The 22,160-nt window shown below is 58.0% G+C and overlaps 1 protein-coding gene across 11 annotated transcripts in view; it reads right to left on the bottom strand.

Moving 5' to 3' along the window:
• The window catches only part of SEMA4D (semaphorin 4D), a 109,508-nt gene that overhangs the window by 25,027 nt on the left and 62,321 nt on the right, over positions 1 to 22,160 (bottom strand). For 8 of the 11 annotated variants that reach the window (XR_004316315.1, XR_004316316.1, XM_032470776.1 and 5 more), the window contains 6 exons: positions 20,797 to 20,861; positions 9,347 to 9,706; positions 7,705 to 7,850; positions 5,070 to 5,132; positions 3,394 to 3,492; positions 292 to 385 (listed from right to left, as the gene is read on the bottom strand). Coding sequence is in view for 9 of the 11 variants with exons in the window: in XM_032470776.1 (XP_032326667.1) it covers positions 292 to 385; positions 3,394 to 3,492; positions 5,070 to 5,132; positions 7,705 to 7,850; positions 9,347 to 9,452 (508 nt within the window). In the remaining 2 variants the exon portion in view is untranslated. Of the gene's footprint in view, positions 1 to 291; positions 386 to 3,393; positions 3,493 to 5,069; positions 5,133 to 7,704; positions 7,851 to 9,346; positions 9,707 to 11,140; positions 11,513 to 20,796; positions 20,862 to 22,160 lie in introns of those variants that run through there. The other 3 variants (XM_032470779.1, XM_032470778.1, XM_032470780.1) reach the window with 2 other exon arrangements.

Raw genomic sequence — 22,160 nt, 5'->3', positions numbered from 1 at the left:
CACTCCCAGGCAGGCCGGGCTCAGGCACCAACTCTCCTCGAGCGGGGGCACCGACTCGGAGTGACCGACCACGCCAGACGATTTGCACAAACAAAGGATGTAAAATCTTCTCTCCCCACGGTTCTACCTTGTGGACCGTGGTGGCGGCTAGTTATCCAACCGAACAGTGAACTCAAAAGCTGCTATCAGGGGGCCCGCGGAGAGGCACCTGTACCTCTCGTGAGGACTGTGAACATGGGAGCGAAGCAGGGGGGACCCAGGGTCCAGCAGAGCTGAGAGCCGGAAACTCACCAACCATGACAGACGTGTAGCTCTGCGCGGGGTCGAAGGGACACCTTCCTTTGCCATCTTCATTTTTCCCCAGAAACTGAAAGGATGTTAAGCTCTATAATGGAACGAGAAGAAACAGGATCACAACGTGTCTGCGTTTCTGCAGTCATAGCGTCGTCTTTGTTGGACCGTTTAATTACAGACTCGCTCTTCTGGGGGGACGGAGGGGAGAGCGCATGTGTGGCCAGCCCCCGAGTCCCGGTCTGGACGCCGGCGTCTCGGCGTGCTTGCTCTGACACCCTTGAGAGCTCCTTGAGATTCTACAGCCTCGGTTTGCTCCTCTGTAACACAAGCACAGCGGTGCTGATGGCTCGAGGGCCGTCGAGCAGCCAGGGAAACCCAAACACAGGACGTGCTCTGGAATGAGCAGAGGCCACGTGCAGGATCCTGACGTCCACAGAGATGGCCCTCGTGGCAGCGCAGGACCCGGCCAGCCAACGAACAGATGACAGGAAGAAGGAGCAGGACCGCCCCCTCATTCTGCCACCAAAACCCACTGCAGATGGATCAGTGACTTGAAGATTAACAATGGGACCGTGCTGCGTGAACAGAGATTTCAGTCTTAGGACAATCTCGTCACCTAGCGAGAGAGCCCGGATCAAGTCGGGGAGAGAGACAACGGACAGAGCCAACACGTGAAGGACCGGACGGCTCCTGTCGACAGAAAGAATGAGACAGAGGCCAGCAACAGTGACCACGTGGGGGGAAAGCCTGCAAAACGCGGCGTCTCCACCCCGAACGTGTCACAAGCTTGTTCAGATGAGGTAAGAAGGCCTCCAGGAGGAAAATGGTCAAAACACAGCGAGGGAGAGAAAGAAGAAACCCACGGGGCAGCGCAGACAGGAAAGGGTGCTCCGAGCTACCGGAAACGCAGCAAGCACGCGAAAACGGGCGCGGGAGGCGATTTTCCACCCAGCAGCCTGGAGAAGCTCCAGAAGGGGGACAGCCTGCCTGCGAGGGTGGACGAGCCGCCTCACTGTCTGTCTGTCTGTCTGTCTGTCTGCCTGCCTGAGGGAGGCAGGGAAAAGTGTCACAGCCACAGGGCAGAGAGGGCCCAGACGCACGGGGAAAGCCGCGGCCACGTTTCTAGCAGGCTTCGGTCACCAGGAGTGAACTGGGGCTGCCAGGGCACTCACTTGGCACGACTCGCAGGCCGAGTTCCCAGGGAATGTTTGGGGAAATCTGCGTGAGGGCTGAAGGTGAGGTGACACCGGGGAATTCCTAAGTCTTAGATGTGACGACAGACTTGGCATGATGCAGGAAAATGTCATTACTCTCGGGCATGTGACAACATTCAGGGGTGACGGGCCACAGCCAAGCACGCCCGCACGTGCACGCTCCCCACTGTGCGGTCCAGGTGCTTGGGACACGCGGGCAGGACCAACTGTGCTGTCGGCTTGAAAAATTTTTTAAATATTGGGAAAAAAATACAGGTCTAGCTTGAAATGGAACATACGATTCCCCGACTTCAACAACGTGTCTATGGAACTGAAGTTTAAATTCCACACCCTAAGATTCTGACTAACTAGAGTTTAGCCAGGAAATCCTTTCACGTACAAAATGTTTCTAATATGACTAACACGCAGTCCGTCACTGAGGACCGCAGGTCTCGGCGTCTCGGAGCACCCCCCACCCCGACACCAACCTCGGCCGCGGGGTCTGTGGACACAGACGGCCCGGCAGACCCAGGCCACGTGCGGACCCCTCCCCAGGGGTCCGTGTGAATACCAGGCTTTCTAGGCAGATCCTTACTTCGCCCACACCTTGTCCTATCCTTTACCTCTGACTCAGGCTTGGAAAATATTTTAAAGTTCCAACTGATTCAGGGTTTTAGCAAAGTAAGCCCTCCGCGCCGGCATACTTCACGTGTGACGGGTGCTAAGTCAGGGTAGAAGGTGGGCCTCATTTTCAACCCTCATGTGCATTTAAAACACTCCTCCTCCCCCTCTATGGTCGTTACAAATGGCTCATCAGATCCTCTGGGGATGAAGATTACCTCCAGGAGAGACACTGCCCGCTAACGCCCTCGCTCCTTCCGGCTCACAGTCGGCAGGTGAGTCAGCAGTGGCGGGAGGGCGGGGTGAGGGCGGGGGCCCTCTCCCCAGGACCCTGACACAGCGGAAGGCAACCGAACAGGCTCGGGGCGAGTCGGGGACGTGACGCGGGTGAGGGAGGGGCGAGGCCCTGCTTCTAAGCCCCAGCACACTGACTCGCCCTTGGAGGAGCGAATTCCAGAAGGGGCATCGGGGGCAACTCACACCCCAGCAGCCAGCACCGGATGGCAGCGCCCCAGGACCAGAGGGGTAGACATGCTGTCCTGGGGACAGCGGGCCCAGGCTGCTCTGAAGACCACACGTGGGATGGGGACACACATTCACTCCTCTTGGTTCTGGGGGCAGGACGCCAGGGATCAGGGTGCCAGCATGGTTAGCTCCTGGCGAGGAGCCCCTTCCTGGCTGGCAGACAGCGGCCTTCTTGCCGCATCCTCACGTGGTCAGAGATAGAGAGATGTCTCTTCCTCTTCTTGTAAGGCCATCATCCCATCGGATCGGGACTCCACCCTTATGATCTCGTTTAACTTCACTTATCAGGGAATTCCGGCTTCAACATATGGATTTGGGGGGGGGGGGTCACAGACATTCAGCCCACAACGTACATGAGCCAAGAACAGGGGATGGACCTAGGAGCAGAGGTCCTGGCTTCCCCACTTGGCCAGGACCCAGCACATAGCCAGGGCTCCTCAAACAGTGTAGAATGTGACAAAGAGAAACAGGCAGGACGCTGGGTCCCGGCTCGCTGTGCTTCTCTGTCAACAACGCCCCTCCCAGGAGGTGCCCCGCTGCCAGCTTTGCACCGTGGGTCCTGCCCCGGCCACACCCTCAGCCATGCAGAGAGGACGCAGGCTGAGAGGAGGCTGGGAGAGGATGGGGCCTTCGGAGCTGCCCCCACCCCCACACAGCTGCAGGAAGGAAACCCCCCGGCTCTGCAGAGTGGGGATCACCAGGCGCTGCCCCCCGCCCTGCTCGGCTCTAACTGCTGGCCAGGGACATGCCGCAGCCTTACCAGGTGGTCGCAGGCCGGCTGGAACGCGTTGGTCCCGCACACGTAAAGGGCGTTGGCACTCAGCGGCTGCAGCACGCGGATGTAGTTCAGGCATTCTGTCTACAAGGGAAGGAAACGCACGGGTCAACCGGATGTCCTCACAGCTCACCAACGACAGACCCCTGACGACGTGTTCACTGCTGCATGTCCTCACGCACCGGCCCGGCCCGGCCCTGTCCAGCGTAAGGGGAGCAGACTCACTGAGATCCGGCCCCATCCCTGGACAAACCTAAATCTGCAGCAGCCTGAGGGCTTTTGTCTCCGCAGCACCCACAGGCCGCTGTCAGGTGCCAAGTGGACTTCACTTCAGGCACTAATTTGCACTCCGCAAAGATGTGCCAGCCGAAACAGCAATGGAAGCTGACCTCGAACCTCGCTGGACACCCACCATGGGAGAAGCCATGTTCGCTCTCACTGAGCACACGTGCACGGGGCTGGCAGGCCCACGGGGAAGTGCGCTGTGCGGAATTCCCTCCGGTTTCCCCTCCTTGGGGGGCCCCAGCCTCCACGCCCCAATGCGTGCAACTGGAAACCGTGCTTGTCAGGAGAGGGGTGTGTCTCGCCCGCCCAGCTCAGGGCCGAGGCTGGACTAATGAGGGGTCCGCCTCAGAATGCCGCCGAGGAACCCACTATTTCAGGCTGAAATGCCCTTGGATTATACGAGCCAGTATCTGAAATTATCCCTGCTCAGAAGAGTGTTTTTGTTTTTGTTTGTTTTCTTTTTGCCATGATTGTTCTTTAAACTGGCTGGAAGTCACTCATCCTCCCCAAAAAGAACTGGGAGGGGCCCTGACCGCCGCCCGGCCCCCACGCGGGGCGGCCAGAGCGCTCGTCCTAATTTAGCTCCAGGGCCACTCCCTGCAGCGCCTCCTACACTGCAAGGCCTGCATGTTCCCTCGTTTCTCACACTAACTTGAATTTAGTGACTTTAAGTGAAAGTATTGAGCATTTTGCTGAAAATAATTTAGCCAAAATTCTCTTCATTTTGGTTTTTAAAAAAAAATTTAACTGTTTTGAAATTAACTGGTAACTACTACGATTTACAACTCAGCTGTCTACACCAACTGCCAAGACAGGGTCTTAAATTCTAAGACTCCGACACTGGCCCAGCACCAGTTAGATGCAGGGAGGCCCAGTGGGTGAGGGGTAACCCAGAGCTCGGGACGGAGACAGACCCTCAGCCCAGGGCTCCCAGACGGGCACCAGGTCCAGGTGCCCCGCATCTCCTGGAGAAGGAGCAGACTCTCAAGGGAGAGGTGCTGCCCCAAATCCAGGACCCCTGCACCCCCCGCCAGGCTGCTGGGGTGCAGGGGTGGCACGAACCCTGCACGCCACACCTTCAGCCAACAGGCACCAGGCACTGCTTTCCGTAGTCAAAGTTTTAGGCCCTCCGAATAAATTCAGTTCAGATAAACTTTAAAGTAATTTGCAAAAGCTGCGTTTGGCACCTGCTTTGAGAGCCCCAAGCTCACCAGCTGGGCACAGAGGGGTCACCTGCAGGGGTAGTCAGGAGGACGTGACTGCTAGAATTCTGAGGGCTGGGCCACCGCCCAGGCGGCGCTGAGCAAGCCGGGGCACGCGGGAGTACAAAGCAACTAAGAAACTGGGCGGCCTTTGAAGTCTGCCGAAGAAGTTACCTGTTTTGACTTCCCCTTCTCCGCGCATTTGGCTTTTTTATCTTCTGAGACCTTCCAGTAGGCCTGTGAGGAGCAATGAGGGTCCATTTTAGTGCACGTCCCCCTTTCAAAGGAGATGCTGGCATGAAAAACGTACAGTTTACAAAGCGCATGGCGGCATCTAGAGCACAACTGTTTCCCGAGACGGTAACATCCGAGGCTGCAAAGTGAGGCTCGCGGAGCAGGCACCGGGGCCCGTGAGCAACGGGGGCCCCGGGCAAGTTCTAGCCGTGAGCCTCCCCCGCAGCCGGGCACCGGGAAGGCTGCTCCCGGATGACCGTGATGCACAACAAAACAACTGCAAAAACTAAACGTGTACAAGTGGGGAGGACTGAATTATTTACCAAAAAGCTGAACCACCGGCATTCGCAAGATCAGAGTGGGTTTTTTCATCCCTTCCGAAGAGACTCTGGGGTCCAGTAAAAAGTCTTTGCCGTTTACTTGAACCATCAGAGAAACGGCAGGATGATGAGTCTCTAAATGTTACGTGATGGCAGCAGGGGAAGGGGACGGAGCAGCGCGCGGGTGGAGCACCTTCCGCAGACGCGGGAAGCTCTGGGCTCCTGCTCCAGGTCTATGGGTCAGGCTGGCGGCGCCTCGGCCCCTCGCCCTCCAGAGGATGGGGAGCGACAGCCTGCGTCACCGAAGGCTCCCGCGCTCCTGCTCCCCCTCCCAGAGACCCCCCATCTGCCTGTGTGATATTCCAGGACTGATGCCAAATTATAATCTATTTCCCCCCTCGAGAACCAAAGCCGGCCATCGGGCGCTCAGAGGTCAGGAGGCACACAGAGCGTCTCCACGGCAGTGAAGCGAGTCCCTCAGCAGTGTTGCCAGAGGACTGGGAGTCCCAACCAGGCCCCAAGAAAGCAGAACAAAGCCCCATTTCAAAAAGTAAGCCGCCTTTAGAAATCAAAATGCGGAGAGTTTAACCATCATCATCTACGCACAACGCCTGAGGACGCGGGAACGGAGCTCTGACGGGCCCTTGGCCACATTCCTGGGGTGGCCCTGAGGCGTGGCTGTGGCCCTTTCACTTTTTCTCTTCGTCTACGTCTGCGGGGCCCAAGGCCTCTCGGTCACCCCAAGGGGCCGCAGTGACTGAGCACCCGCGGGCCGGCGTGTGTGCGTGGTGGAACCGCGGTTCTCCCAGGATGACACCCTGGAGGGCGGCATCGGCCCCGTCATGGGGAAGGGGGTGCCCAGGGGAAGGGGATGTGAAGGACAGGGGGTGGGGCAGAGTTCCAGGAGGCAGGCCCGGGCTCCCTCTGCTCTGAGCGCCCTGCAGTTTTACGTGTTTTATTTTCACAGGGTGACAGTGGGAATCTCCTTTACGTGAAACAGAAATCAGCCCTACGCCTGACTCTGGAGATTAAGACAAAACCAAGCCAAAAAACCAAGGCGTCTGGGGCAGCAAATGCACAAGATGAGTGTGGACTGGCTCGACTCCAGAGAGCAAGAAAACCACACCAGCCGCTGGGGTCGCGTCTAAGGACTCGGGAGCCACAGAGAGGCCGTCAGAGGCCAGGAGGGGACAATCCGAGCATTGAGAACGGCTCGGGGCACTTCCAACACGTTTAAATCCATGAGTCATGGTCGTGCTGAAAAAAATCCATCAAAACACTCACTCTCTCCCTTTGGAGAGAATGAACTCATTATTTTGAAAACCTGTAAATCGTGGCAAGGATTTCAAGCACTGGTCCTGCCATTCCCAGAGGAACCGGCGTCGGGAGGCATGATCAGTTGCTGACAGACAACGTGCCAGCTCACAGGCAGAGAAGGAAAGGCAGAGTTGGAACGTCCCATTTCTCAACCCTTAACGTGCGTGTGGCTCTGGGCTGTGACGGGCAGAGGCTGGCTGGAGGGTCCTGCCTGTTACAGGAGCCAGGCCGAGGCTGGGGGCCGGACAGGACTGCGAGGGGCTTTCCCAGCAAGTGGACCCTGGGCGGCTACCAGAAACAGACCTCGACAGAGTGCCCGGCCACACCCACAGCCTGGTTTCAACCCGATCAAACAGAACAGTCAAACGTCTTTTACAAGAGAGTCCGTGAAACGGGAACCCTGACTATCTGATGACGTTAATGATTCGGACGTGATAATGATACTTTGGTGATTCTAAAGAGAAAAAAAAGGCGTCCTTTCCTATAGGGGATGCCCAGGGAAACACCTGCAGATGAAGAGTGTTTGGGATTTGCCTCACAGCCTCCCGGGGGGCACAGAGGAGGGGGACACGGGAGGGAGGACGGGGGTGAACCGCTGGCCTGCAGGAGCCTCGATGGTACAGGGTTCATCACATCACTCCCTCCGCTCCCACGTATGCCTCAGATTTTCAAACATCCTAGATAAAAAGAGGGTGATCCCAGGTGAGCTGCCAGCCCAAGGAGGACAGAGGCTCCCAGTGGAAACCCCGCAAGGGGGCTTCGTGGACACAGGGCGGAAAGGAAGTTTCGGGAGGAGAGGACCCTTGGTCCTGGTAGGCGGGCAGGCTGCTCAGCTAGGTGCGCAGGACGTCTGTGGGGCCGGCCTTGGGGGTGAGCAGGCCACACGCCAAGCAAGGGTCTGACACACTGGGCAGAGCCCAGCGGAGCCCACGTCATACCTCGTGCAGCTTCCTGGAGATGTTGTGCGCGTTCAAGGCAAACACGGCTTCCCGGGCGCCCACGTACAAGGTGTCCTTGTCCTCGCTCAGCAGCAAGGCCGAGTAGTTGAAGATGCCCGGCTCGTGAAACTGCGTCAGCTGCACCTCTGGGGGGGGGGGGGAGGAGGGGCAGGTCAGGGGGAAGGAGAGAACATTCTGGGTGTTTCTGAGCCTGGACACACCCTGAGCGCCCGGTCTCCTTCCACTGCGCCGTCACGGCCGGGCCATGCAGGGGTCTGCTGCCCCGGTGGCCGGAACTCAGGCACCTTCGGGTGGAGCCGACCCCCCGGGCGGCCACCAGGTGTGAGGCCCAGACCCTGCCCCGTGGCTTCCCAGCAGTGTGACCTCTCAGGAATGTGCCCTTCTAGGGACACGACCTCCTGGCAGTGTGACCTCCTTGGAGTGCAGCCTCCCAGCAGAACGACCTCTTCGCGGCGTGACCTGTGACCTCCCAGGAGACTGCAGACCAGCCCCAAGCTTCTGGCCACCGGGCTTCCCTCCGCCTCCCACCAACCTCCCCTGTATGTGTGTTTGACCATCCACCGGTCAGGTTTACAAAGAACATAACTGCTTAGGATTTTCTTATTCAGAAAAAAACCATCTACCTCAACACCTTTAAAATAATCTATTTCAGCGATTGTATCTTTCAACCCAAACATTTTGTCAAGGATAAACACCCCAAACTTACAAAACACAGAAACCAGTGACTTTTCCACTTACTAGCTGATTGCATCCAGAGCTGTTTAGGAAAATGAGCGATTTAGGGGTTAGCGATTTAGGAGTAACGCAAGCATATCAACATTATTGCTATGATTATTGGTTTTTGCGGGGGAAGGTAATCAGGTTTATTTATTTATTTTCAGGGGAGGTACTGGGGGCTGAACCCACAACTTCGTGCATACTAAGCACACGCTCCACCACGTGAGCTACGCCCTCCTCCTCGCCGACACTATTTCTTTGGAAGATGTCTCTTCTTTTTGACCATCCCAGCGTCAACTCTGAACGTGGCTTTCTGCATATCACCCAAGCTCTGACTTTACTTAAGGGGGTGGTGTCCCCGCTCCCCGCTCTCCTCAACGTCCAGTGTTGGCGAGAGATGCTCGCAGGACAAAGGCACCACCGGGCTCTGCGCGGGGCAGCTCAGCCCTGCAAGGGCCCCGGACCAGGACCAGGAGCGGAGCCCTCAGTCCACTGAGGCTGAATGTCCGGGGCCCCAAGACACAGCTCCCAAGAGAGGAAATAAATAAAACGGAAACTAATAAACGGCAAACGAAGACCGCTAGTCTGAAGCTCAACTACACGTACGTAATTCAATGTCCTCGAAGCACGGCCCTCCGTGTGGTCTGCGTCTGGGCGGCGGGCACCAGACATCAGGCATGAGGACGCTCAGCTTCCTCCCGGGGCCCCTGACTTAAAACCCAAAGCAGCAGGCGGTGCCCCAGCCCCGCGAGGGGCCGCGGCTATCCGGGCACCTCCCAGGAGCGCGGTGCAGACCCGGCAGACCCAGCGGCTCCCGCGCATCTTCGCATCTTGCATCTCGACATCTGAGCGGGGGCCGCTCCCTTCAGATGCCGCGGCGCCGCCGACAGGGCTCTGCCCTCACCTTGGTGCTCCCAGGTGATCCGAGGTACGGGAGCAAACGCCACCGCTGTCCCAAACACCACGGCGAGGGCGGCGAGCAGCCCCCCTGTGGGGACGCACATCCTCATCGGCTGGGCCGCAGCGGGGATTTCGGCAGCAAACGCCCGTGGGTGGCAGCACCCGGCAGTGGGTGTCCGGCTGGGTGCTGCTCAGAGCCCCGGGGCCACGGCCTGCAGCACAGCCGGGAGCTGGGGGGCGGCGCCAGCCCCGAGGACCCGCATTTCTCGGTGCGCTGGGAGAGGGCGGGCTGCTCTCAGCGCCGCCAGGGTCAAGGGCCGCCCGGCGCTCTCAGTGTGCTGCTTTACGGCCTTCCGAAGAAATTCTGGAAGAAAGTGAGAAGGAAGGATGTGTGGTAATAGCGCCTGCTTTCCGTTTGCCCAACATCCCCCATGGCTCTGCTCTCCCCACACCCCCAGCCACGGGCTCCGTCTGCTGAGGAGCAGAACGATGAGGACACGGGGCCCCGGGGGACGGCCCCACACAGACACAGGCGGAGTTACAGGAGTCGGGGCTTCCCACTCCTCAGGTCAGCCCGGGATGCAGGACGGACATGGGGACCCAGGCCAGGGGGACAAGTGCCGGCCTGGCTGCCCAGCTTCCTCCCCGTGCGGCCGCCGAGTCCAGCTGGTAATGCGACGGGAAAGAAGGAATGGAACCCGGGTTTCAGTTTCCCTCACAGACTCCGGCTTCCCAATTCCTGTGATCCTCATCGAGGGCGACAGTCAGAGCTAAAGACCGGAGGGCGGCACAGAGGCCGAAGCCTAAGGGTACACACGCACACGCTCGCCTGTGCAAGCACACGCCTATGCACGCATACAGACACACACACACGCACGCGTGTCCTGGTCGTGCAGGAGTGGCTGACCTCCCGCAGGGGACAGGGCCAACCCCGATGGCCTCGCCCCTCCCGCCTCACCCTCAGTGTGCACCCATGGGGACAGTGGTCATGGGCTCTGCTTTGTCACTGAGAAACACTCGATGGAAAAAACAGCCCTGAGTTGTACACAGCAACTGTGGGGCTGGGGGTCCGCAGGTCTCCTGGCCTCCCCCTTGCTCAGTCCCAAGCACCCTCTGCGAGGGTCCCGGTGGGGGGGCCACAGGAGAGCCCCGCTCCAGATCAGGGCATCAGGGCAACTGAGCACTGGGGTTTGCCCCAGACCTGAGGCACCACCAGGATCCCAGTGACACTCTGAGATGGACTGGTTCCCAACTTCTCAGGAGGAAGCTTAAACCACAACGCGGCCTAAGAAGAGGCAGGACCCTTGCTGACCACACCTGGGGGTACAATTAAGTGACGGCAGAAGCCCCCACGCTCTGCAGAGTAACCTGCCCCGGGAGGCCCCACGCGGCGTCCATGGGCACACAACCCCTTCATACCGAGTGCCCTCTTGCAATACGGTGGAGCAGCTGCCTCCCCCCTCCCCCCTCCCCGCCCCTGCAGGTCCCAGGAGTCGGCCATCCTCACCTCCTCCTCTTCCCTCCACCCCCACCAAGCCAACCCACCTCCAGGTCTATCTGTCCAACTGACAGCCCCGGGACCCTCCCTGCCCGGAACCTTCCCCTCGCACCTGCCATCACCGTCAGCATCCTGACCATCTGTCAGGACGTGTGAGGGGCAGCCAGCTCCCTCACTTCCTCTCCCCAACCTGCCACAGGCCAGCATTTGTCCAGCCACCTGCCCTGCTGTTCCCTGACACCTCAGGCCAAACCTAACCTCCCAAGAGGGTTTGGGGAGAAGTTTCGGCTTCCTGTTCACCTGGTTCGGTCACTGCCTCCAGGAAGCTCTCCCGGCTCCTTCCTCATTCCGCCCAGGGACGTCACCGCTCACATCCCCTGGTGTCCCTGTCTCGACCCCAAAACCCATCAGAGAGCACGGCGTGCCCTTGGCGGAGCTCTGGGAGGTCCTTTTATTTGCATGGGGCACTACACCTCATGCTCCACTTCAGGACTCAGGGAGGACTTGCCACTGGGGAGATGCCAGGCAAGGGCCAGACTCCAGGGAACAGGCCTCATTTGCCTGCCCACCTTCCCTGCTCAGGCGCGAGGCACTAGCCAGGCTCCCCGTCCACCCAGCATCTATTCTCCGTCCTGACTGGTCCCCTGAAGTCAGGGAGCACACGGAGTCCGTCTTTTTCTCCAGGGACTGGCACGTCCTGGACGGAGGCTGGCACTTCTTTCCACAAAGGGCCAGATGGGCATTACTTTCAGCTTTTTGATTCTTAGAGCCTCTGTCCAGCGTGGTAGCTCGAGAGCAGCCACAGATGACGGGTGAATGGACGAGCGTGGCTGAGCGCCAACACAACTGTGTACAGGACAGGCGCCGGCTGCTGGCCAAGCCCCGCACGGGGGGCCCACAGGGACAGCCAGCCCAGACACCCAGCGGCAAGGGCGTGACCCACGCTGAACGCAACACCAGATACAGCGGGAAGCTGAGGAGGCCAGGAGGGGAGGAGGGAGGGCTGCCTCACGGAGGGGCTGTCAGTGCTCACCCTCCGCGAGCCAGCTCTGGGGGCGCCCACCGTGTGGGTCACATGTCACCGTCGGCCCGGGCCCCAGGTGGGGACCCTGCTCTCCTGCCCTCAGTACAGAAGTGAGGTACACGGAGGCTCTCGTAGCCCAGGCCAGGTGAGGTCTCACGCTGCCGAAACGTGCTCAGTACACAACCCCACTGAGTGCCCAGCGAACACTAAACACTGCAGAAATCCCGCACGGCCCCGGGACGCGGAGGTCCTGGGGGAAGCTGTCTGTGCAGATGAGGCTGAGGTTCGAGGAGCACTGGATGCCCGCCTGGCTCACCGCCAGGCCCACGTCCGCTCCGAGCGAGGCAACGCTCACCTCTCATCCTGATCTCTCCACAGCCTCCTACCCACCGACCCTGGTTCTGTTCAGCCTGCTGCCTGGAGCAGAGATTGCTCGCTTCATGTCCCAGCATCCACATCCCTGCATTCTCACTAACAGAATCTTAATTTTCCCTGGGGTGGCAGTGTGCCCAGCTGAGCATATCTCCCAGCTTCCCTGCTGGCAGCTCTGGCCAAAGAACTGTGAACAGCAGTTATTAGGTAGGACTTCCAGTAAAGCTCTCTAAAAAAGGCTGACTCAGCTGGTGTTTGTACCTTTTGGTTTCAGCCTTTCCTCTTTCTGCTGCCTGGAAACTGATGGCTGGAGCTCTGGCAGCCATCTTGTGAATGTGAAGATAAGAGGGTCAATTCTAAGAACAGCCAAGTGGAAATCCACAAGAACTTGGGGCCCTCACAACAAACTGGAGACTTTTCACCTGGTTTCCTCTGCTTACCTCTAGACTTGATAATAAACTACTAATCCCTTTAAGTGACTGTTTTTTCAGATAGTTGTTACCAGCAGCCAGACACAACCTCCCTATAACACATTTACCAAACAGCAGCAGGAGCCAGAATAATGCTTTTCATGTAAATCAGAACATATCATTTCCCGACACGAGATGTTTCTCACTCATGTTAAACCCAAGTGTGCGACCTCGGTCCACCCTTTATCCAGCCTCTCCCGTTCCATGCCTCCTCCACCTTCCGTCCCAGCCATGCCTGGATATGTGGCGCTTGGCCCATCTGCAGGCTGTGTTCCCACCGCCTGTCAGAACCATTCAGAGCATTTCCACATGCGTCTGTTCCAGAGATCACGTGTGCAAGTCCCACAGCACTGGGGTTTCCTGGAGAAGACTTTTTCTCCATATGACTGATCAGTGACTGGCAGTGCCTCCCCACAGCTTCTCTGCCTTGAGCTCCCAAACAGGCTAAGTTTTCTAGGAACGCTCCACCTCAGGGCAGGGAGAAGACGGGTGGCTGCCAGGGTTAGGGCAAGTGAGGGATGAACAGGCAGGGCGCAGAGGGTTTTTACTGCTCTGGAGGGGGACGCTGAAATGGGGAAGGGAAACTCCACGTACTTTCTACTCAATCTCACCGTGAATCTGAAACTGCTCTTAAATAGAAAGTTTATATTTTAAAAAACACGCCAGCTCAGAGAGCTCCTTCCTGACCACAAAAGGAGCATGTGTGGAGCCCTATGCAGATGTGCCCACGGCCCAGGATGCCCCCCAGGCCGTGGGGCACAGATGTGAGGCCCCCTGGGATGTCTCACTTCCCCTCAAGTACCAGCCTGGAGCCCAGTCTCTGATGGAGGGAGACGGTTTGCAGGGGCCCCCCGACAAGAACAAATTCCTGCTTAGGTCCCTGATAGAAGTCACCCCCCGGGACATCCCGTGACAGGCACCGCAGCCAGGCTTAGAACCCAGAGTGGGAGGGGGGAGACTCCCCCTTCTGGAACCTGACACCCAGAACACAGAGATTCACCTCAACTCACTCCTCAAACCCAGTAACATTCTGACACCCTAAAAGGACACAAACTCATCGGATAAAAAGTGGGGCGAGGATAACAGCCCACGAGGATGTTAACAAACCCTGGGAACTAGAGAGAACAGACAAGCATAAGCAGCGGTGTGCTGGCAAACCCTAACAGCCGGCTCCCCGGGGGCAGGGCGCCCGCCTCGCAGTGTATGCCCCCCGCAGGGGTGTAAACGCTGCTCTCAAGCTCCCAACACGGCACCCCGGGACAGAGACGGGACGCAGTGCACAGAAGCACACCGGTGTTCGGTACTTCCATCACGCGCAGACAACGGGCACGTGGCCTCCAGAGCAGGAAACAGTGAAGTGCACAGGGGGTGGTGGGTCTCGAGCATGTTTCCCTCCACCTCTATTTTTCAGTACAGTTCACTTAAGTCCCCATAATTTAGTTTCTGATCACGGGCTGTGTTCACCGCCAGCCCCAGCACACCCCCGCTGGTAATGAACCGACTCTGTGCACCAAACGGCTGGAGAGGGAGGAGCCTCAAGACACACAACCGGAGAAGATGAAAGCGACCTTCGACTCTGAAACGCTGATGAAGGAAACAAAACGTTCAGTCGAAGGACTGGAAGATAAAATCGAGGCGGGTTCCTGAGACTTGAACAATGTGACAGAGACGAAAACAGGGACAGGAAAGATAAGAGAGCTGGAAGGTGGTTCTGGAGACCCCGATCCGACAGCTGGAGCTGCAGAAGAGAGTGAAAACACGTAAGGGATCATCAGAGGAATAATAAAAAGATGTCCAGAACAACAACAAAAAGCCCCACGGGCTTACAGAACGGAAGCGCCCAGCAGTGCAGTGAATGAACAAAGACCGAGGTACCAGGCACGCCGTGGTGCGATGCGAGAGTCCCGGGGGACAGCTGCAGATCCCGAAAGCTTCCGAGAGGAACCAGGCCCCGTACAATCACGCTGACACCCAGGAGGCGGCAAAACGCCTTTAAGATCCCCAGAAGAGCATGAGTTCTCACGCAGAGCCTTAGACGGAGCCCAATTACCAACCAGGAGTGCGGCACAGAAAACGTCTCGACCACGGAAGGCCTTCACCCTTAGCTCCCTCGCGGTCCTTCTCAGAAAGCTGCTGACGATCAGGCTCCACCGGGACGAGGGCGCCATCTCCCCGGTCTTCCCGGGAAGGAAGGGGAGCTGGGGGCAGGAGATGGGGCGCGCTACAGTGGAAGCGGGGCGCAGGAGAGACCCGCGGGTCTGCTGCACTGACAGTGAGGGTAACGGGCCCGGCAGAGCCTGAGGATGAGCTAGTAACACAGACAGAGACACAAATGGCGCCCACGCCCTCCAAACGAAGCAGCCACTGACCCCCGGGAAGGCAAGACGGGAACCTTGGACGGGAACGTAATCCAAGTGAACTCGTCACGGTCCGGCTGTGGGCAGCACTGACAGGGCACGGATAACAAAGCCCGAGGAGGGTCCCTGCCGGGAGGCGGGGGAGCAGCGAGAGGAGGGCACCCAGGGAGCCCCACTCCCCATCCTCTATGGTAAAGAAGCGTCTGAAACCCCAAAGGCAGGAAATACAGGTACAAGCACTTTGAAGGAAACAATACCCAAAACGGCTAAAACAGTGACAGCTCGTTGTCTCAGGGACAAAGGGACAGGCCCGGAGCTGCTGCTTGTTCTCGTAAGAACGATGTCACTTTAAAACCATGTGCATTAATTGCTCTCATAAAAATTAGTGAAATTTAAAAAAGAAATCAATGCTTTGATTCCTTGCAGCCCGGAGGCCAGCAGCTCAGTGAGTGAAGCAGCCGCAAACACAGGCCCCTGCAGGCAGCACCCCCTCGAGGACGGAGCAGAGCGAGGTGCGTCCACGCACCACACTGGGGCTCACACGCTTCTGCAGAAGCAGGATTGCTCACCAAGCGGCAGACGTGCCTGAGCAGAACAAGAGTTGCATAAAATGCTGCTCCAAGGGCGCGTGATGAGGGGACCTGGCCTCCCGCCCCTCCTGTGCATAACGCACCCCCCCACCCCCAGCCACAGGATGCACCCAACGCCTTTGCATGTGCTGGTCCCACCTCCTGAACACCCCCGCCCCCCACCGCCCCAGGACCTCCTGGTGGCTGGCTCCTTCCTGCAGGCACCTGGCCTCAAGGCCACCTCCTCCCAGGCTGCCCACCCCACCCCCATCCGCCTCCTGTTTTATTTTCTTTATGGCATGAATAGTCTTGAAAATGCTCAGTGATGTGGTCCATTGTAGGGCAGGGCAGACCGGGGGGAAAGGCAAACATCCCAGTTGGAAGACGAAGGCCAGAGCTGGAGAGAAGCCAGGCGAGGCCTCAGGGGCAGAAAGTTTCACAACACAGTACCCAGGGCGAACGGACCTCATACAGGCATTCACGGCCACAGCTCCGGGACAGGCCGAGCTGCCCGGACAAACGTGCCAAGCGAGTCTCCGTGGATGCCCGGCGGAGGGGCCCGTCTCCCTCTGGGACCTGAGGGAAGGGCTGCCGTTCACGTGGGCAGCTCAGGCTGGTTTGGGTGACAACAGAAACATTCCTCTTAACCACCTTGAGCCTGGACCCACCCAGACAATGCGGTTCAGGAGCCGGGCAATGTTGAACCAGCCGGGCGGCCGCTCACCCGCCGGCCATTCCCAAGCCCGCCCTGCCCACGGCAACCGGGGTGGGGGGCGGGGGGCGGGGGGGATGGGCTGAGTCCTTGCAGGGGCACATGCAGGCCTCCCAGCGTGGGTTTCACCCAGCTCTGAACTGTCTTCATCTCATCGGCAGATGCCAGATGCCCGATGGCCACGACCGGACCCTGCCTCTCGTCCTCAAATGGTCTTTAAAAAAGTCCACACGAACAGCCAGAGGTCAGGAGGGTCCTCTCCGGGGAGGGGTGTGGGGGCTGCACATTTTGCTTTATGACATTGGACGGGTTTGACACTTGTTCTTCTCCGAGAAACACGCATGGCTTTGTGTGATGGAAACCTGCTAAGCAAAGCACGCAGCACACTCACTCACACACGCGCACACACACACACACGTAGCCACTGTGCACTCAACCGGGAACCCTGGCGCGGCGATCACTGACAGGACGTCACACTCGGAATCGAAGCCTGAATGTTCAAATGGAAGCAACTGGACAAGCGCCCATCCTGCTGGCTTCCGTGGGAGCCGAGGGTCGGGAGTGTGCACTTAGCCTCCTGCATGTGAAAGTGTCACACTGAGATGGGAGCCCATTAGAAAGACGGGGTCACACGATGTCACACCCATTACCCACACGTCATCGTGCCGGTTCAGGAGGAGCGCACGATCCCACTTTAACTGCCAGGAGGGGGGAACCCAGAGGGTCTCCGAGCCCATCACTCAGAGGCCCGTCGGGGCCTGTCACACAGCAGCTGTCCCCTCGAGTGGCCCTGAATTAAGTCGGGGGTTGGGGCAGAGGAAACAGGGCAACGGCTGTTACATGTTCCACATGTATCGTGCGCCTGTTTTAGGTCCATACACGTACATGCACACCTGTATATGCGCGAGTGTGTGTATCAGACTATGTGCACACGTGCACCTGTGTGTGCATCTGTACATGCGTGCAAGTGTACACTCGTGTTGTGTGCAAACACGTATCTATGTGTGTTCATACACACATACACCTACAGGTATGTGCGTACATGTGTACCCGTGTCTGCTCACGCGTGCCTATGTGTGTAAGTGTACATACGTGTGCATGTACACCTATGCCGTGTGTGTGCTCTCTGTTACGGCACAAAAATCCCGATCCAGCACTGCAGCCCTAGATGTGACTGGTGACCAGAGGCTGGGGTCCTATACGGCAGGCACCACGGACGGAGGGTGCCATCTGGGGTCTGTCGCACCCTCCCCACGCCTTGGCTTCCCTTTCTGGGACCGGCTGCCTGTGGCAGCAGGGGCGGGTCACAGAGGGGAACCGCTCACTACCACTTGTAAGGTGCCAGTGCTTCGGTCAACAACAGGATGCTAGACCAATGTTAAACAGTGCCCTCGCTGGCGTCCCCCGGGGAACCCACGAAAGGGCAGCCTGGTGACAGCTGTCGACAACTGCTGGGGGCCTGTTCTGGCTTCCTGTCTGCCGGGTTTGCCCAGACGGGGCAGGTGAAGCCCCACACACCCTCCAGGCCCTGTGGCCAGCAGAACAGAAGACACACACCTGACCATGCCGTCCCCTCCCAGCGAGGGGCAGAGAGCACAGCGGCTACCCTGAGACCATGCCCTGCCAGGCCGACGTCCCCGCCTCCAGGCTGCCCCCCACCCCCGGCTGTGGTGCTAATGTCACCACCTTCCCAAACGGCCTTGTCCCCTCAGGAATCAGAAAAGGTTTCAGGAGCTCTCTGCGTCACACACACAGGACAAGCAGTCCATTGTTTCAACTCCAGTTTCCCCAGAACTTAGAACTGATCCCGGGAGCAGCACTCCAGCTGCAGGGGCCATGCTCAGCCTTGGATTTGAGTCCAGCTGGACCCCCCGCCCCCCCTACAGACACCCTGGCCAACAGAAGAGCATGCAGGACGCCGGCCTTCCCCGCCGGTGGCCCCGCATGGGCAAAGAAGCCAGGACGTCACGACGCACCTTACCCCTCCTGCCCGCACCCAAAACCGGGCACTTGTGTGCCACGCACGCCGGATGGGGGCCAGAGGGCGGCGGGGTGACAGATGCACATAGCAAATAATCAGCAGTCGGTCAGCAGGGACGACGGACAAGTGCTGAGAAGGGGGTCACACCACCTGCGCGCCATCGCCCTTCGCACACGGACACTCACCACCGTCTCTTTCCAGAGGGCATGCGGCACCTGCGCAGGGCGGGTGCACGTGTCCCTGAGCCTGGACAGCCTAGCGCTGTGGAATATAACACAAGTCCCCTCCCCTGGCCTGACTTTCCCTGCCGCCCGCCCCAGGGAGGAATGCGTGCGGTCAGGGGCTGCTGGTGTCACGGGGAGCTCGCCCCAGATTCACCCCCAGGCACGTTCCCCAAGGGCAGGAGGACACGGTGCGCACAGGGCAATACTTGAAATGCCACTGAAACTGGTGCTTAGGGCTCCAGTTTGACCTGTGCAGAGGGCAGATGTAGGTAAAGGGCACTGCTGAGAAGTCTGGCCTTGTCTGGAATTTATTTGCATTCTTAATTTTCTTTTTACCTTATGTAACTTTCCTACCTTCAAAAGCAAGTCCAAGCAGGCTTAGCTCTGCTAATAAGGAAACGTAAATTAAAATAAAGTGCCTGATTACCTCCCCACGAGGGAACGAGAAAATTTAAAAGACTGATTGATGCTAGCGGCGCTGGTGAAGGGGTCGGGTGGAGGATTTCTGAAGGTGATTCTGAATTTCCAAACCGTTCCTACTACCTAGCGACTCTCGGCAGTCATCCTACAGACAGCCCGGTGTGCAAAGCCACATGGACGAGACTGCACCTCCATCGGGGGCCGGTTAACAGATACGTGCAGGGGACCGAGCCACGTGTGCGAGATTCGCCAGGGAGCACACGGCAGCCCGACCGCACGGAAAGGCAGGTGCAGGGCGGGCAGCAGGCCGGGATGGCCCATGTGCGTCCAGGGAGGAGGTCTACACACACACACACACACACACACACACACACACAGACACACGTGGACACACACGGACACAAACACAAGGACACATGTGGATACAAATACTCACGGACACACACACACACACACACACACACAGACACACAGGGACACAGACAGACACAGACGCAGACCCGACTGCTAACAGTGACCATCTCTGGGCGGGGAGAAAGGCCAGGGGACTCACTTTTTATGTTTGTTTTTAAAACAATGAGTTGCACTTTCTATTGCTTTGTAAAAAATATTTAATACGTTAACAACGCATGTCTCCTCTCTACTCAAGTTGGTGGACCAATCTCACACGCAGCGTGCTGCCCTGTGGAGCGGGTGCAGTGGTCCCCGCACCAGCCCACCTCTTGGTGTCAGTGTCTGTTCCAGTCGTGTCTCTGCCCTTAGTGTTCATATAAAAATGAGAAGTGGCCTCCTTTCCTGCACGCACTTCATGATTTTTATGACCACAGAGTAACAGGAGAGCCCACCCTCTTCGGCTTTAACCTGGGAACTGTCTCAACTCAACACAGTACTAAACAGAAGAAGCAAGCAGCCTTGCTTTCAATTCCCTTACAGCCGAAGATTCCAAACTACATCTTGAAAATAAAAGTGCTCAGCCAACAAAATCCAAAGACACACGATCCGGGGGGGGAGGGGGTAACTAGGAAAAAAAACTTGTAACACACATGCGAGGGAATGGAGTTCCTGATTAGAGCAGAAAGAAAAGATCTAACAGATCACAGAGCCCTGGCCCCAAAGAGCAGGTAACCGAGCACATGCACGTACAGAACCAGCCAACAACACGGGAAGGGCTAAGCGACCCTGGAAGTGGAGCCGTGCTCCTTACAGCCGCCCCCCAAGCTGGCGTGACAGGCCCCGGGACTGCCGCGCGCACGGACACCAACGACTAGGCTGGCAGCGGGCGAGTGGAGGGGCGGGCAGGAGCGACAGCCCCGCCCGCCCGCGCACGGCACACGCGTGCCAGCAAAGGGTGGAGGGAAGATGGCGGCTTGCCTTTTGTTTATACAAATTAAACTGGCCTTTCTCTTCCCTCTAAAGCTGGAAAACCATGGTTGACCAGGTATCAATTGACCAAAATTAAGGTTAATCATAAAATGATTCAAATCCCGGGCAGGGGGTGACATGGAGCGCCTCTCTTTCCCATCAGACCTCACGATGACCCCCCTGCTCCCCCAAAAGAGAAGACGGAGCATCTCGGTCCCTAGACTGGGGCCTGCAGCCTAGGAAGAGGGCAGGGGAAGAGTCGGGGGCAGAACGGCAGGGAAGGAGAAACAGGCAGCGCACCTGCTGCCCTGTGGGCTTTCCCCCAAGCCAGCCCCGGGGGGCGGCGGCCAGGTCCCGACCTCCGCAGGGGCCGAGCACCGACCTTCCGCTGGATCCCACTGAGGCTTCTACAAAGTGTCAGCTTAGCCAAGCTGCGAGGCAGACTGAGAAACGAAGTGACTTTACCTGTATCTTGTGCTTCTCAGATCTTCCCAACTGTTTCTAGAAAGGAGTCTTCAGAAATCTTGGCTCTGAAAATAACGAGGAACAAGGATATTTAAACACTTAAACTGTCTGTCCACATAAACTTAACATGATTGCTGGAAAGGCCCCGAAAAGAAACCCTGGCCTTAACTTCTGGACCTCCGGCAGCACATGCTCATCTGTGCACTTATGCAAACTGGAGGTGGGGGGTGTGAAATCCCGCGCCCACGAACAAAGGAAGTGCAACCCGTCGGTCACCCAGGTGCCGGAGCTGCTCCCCAGCCACTGACCGCCACCACTTCCCTGCCCAGGCAGCCATTCAAATGCGAGCCGGGGTCACTGTCAGCTGAGAGTCTGTTAGTCACAAAAGCATCACCGACTTGTCTACTGGCCTCAGGTACGCGGCCTTTAGAGCCCACTGCCATTGAGATCCAGGGGCGCAAGGCACAAGGAGAAGAGATACAGGTGACGCGCTCACGAGAAGATGATTTCCTCAAGAACCCACTTACAACTCCCTCTTCCTTTGTTTCTGGTTGTTGTTTTTAAGCCAAACAGAAGAGTTTCCACACTGGTGTAGCAAGTTCCTGCAGGGTACTTGTCACCCCCTCCCAGTGCAGGATGGAGCCCTCAAAACACGGGTCCCTGGGTCCAGTAAGATCACAGACTATCAGACCATGGGTCAGAACTGAACCACCAGAGGCCACCAGCAGGTCTGATGAAGGTTTAGAGGCTGGTTATGAATGGGCGCTGACAGACACCTCTAATGACTGCAAATGGTTCGACATACTTTTTAAGCCTCAGAGTCAAATTCCAGCATTTTTTGTGGTTGGAATTTTTTTTTTTTTGCTTTTGCTTTAAGGGCTTAGACAATTTTCGCGATTTTTCCGAAGACAGCCGAGCAGTGGCAGATGCTCCCTGGAAACATGGCTGACGTCCCGTCTCTCCCACAGCCCCGGGGGCAGTGGGACCAGCGTGCCTGCAGCACACAAACCAGCCGGTACTCCACTCGCCCATGTCCACCCGCGCGCACGCCTTCCAGGGCCACCCACAGGCCCCTCGGTGCCCAGTAGGTCCCCTGAACCCTAAGCAAACAGCTCAAGGCACCAGATGTGACCTCAAGGTGACAGGCGGAAATGGGTGGGCTGCACCAGGGGCCACTGTGCTGTGCGGCCCGAGGCTGGTTCTGGGTCCTTCCCACACAGCGGCTGCTTCTGACGGCCAATGCAAGGGCAAAAATATCTTCAGGTGAGCAAGCAGGGAAGTGTCCCGGACAAGGTCATACCCACCAGGACCCAGAACCGATGTCTCCTGTTACAACGCTGGGCGAGGGGTCGGCACAACCAACG

This window comes from Camelus ferus, chromosome 31 (assembly GCF_009834535.1).
Source record: "Camelus ferus isolate YT-003-E chromosome 31, BCGSAC_Cfer_1.0, whole genome shotgun sequence".
In the NCBI taxonomy this organism is placed as follows: domain Eukaryota; kingdom Metazoa; phylum Chordata; class Mammalia; order Artiodactyla; family Camelidae; genus Camelus; species Camelus ferus.
This window is presented reverse-complemented; position numbering and strand designations above follow the sequence as displayed.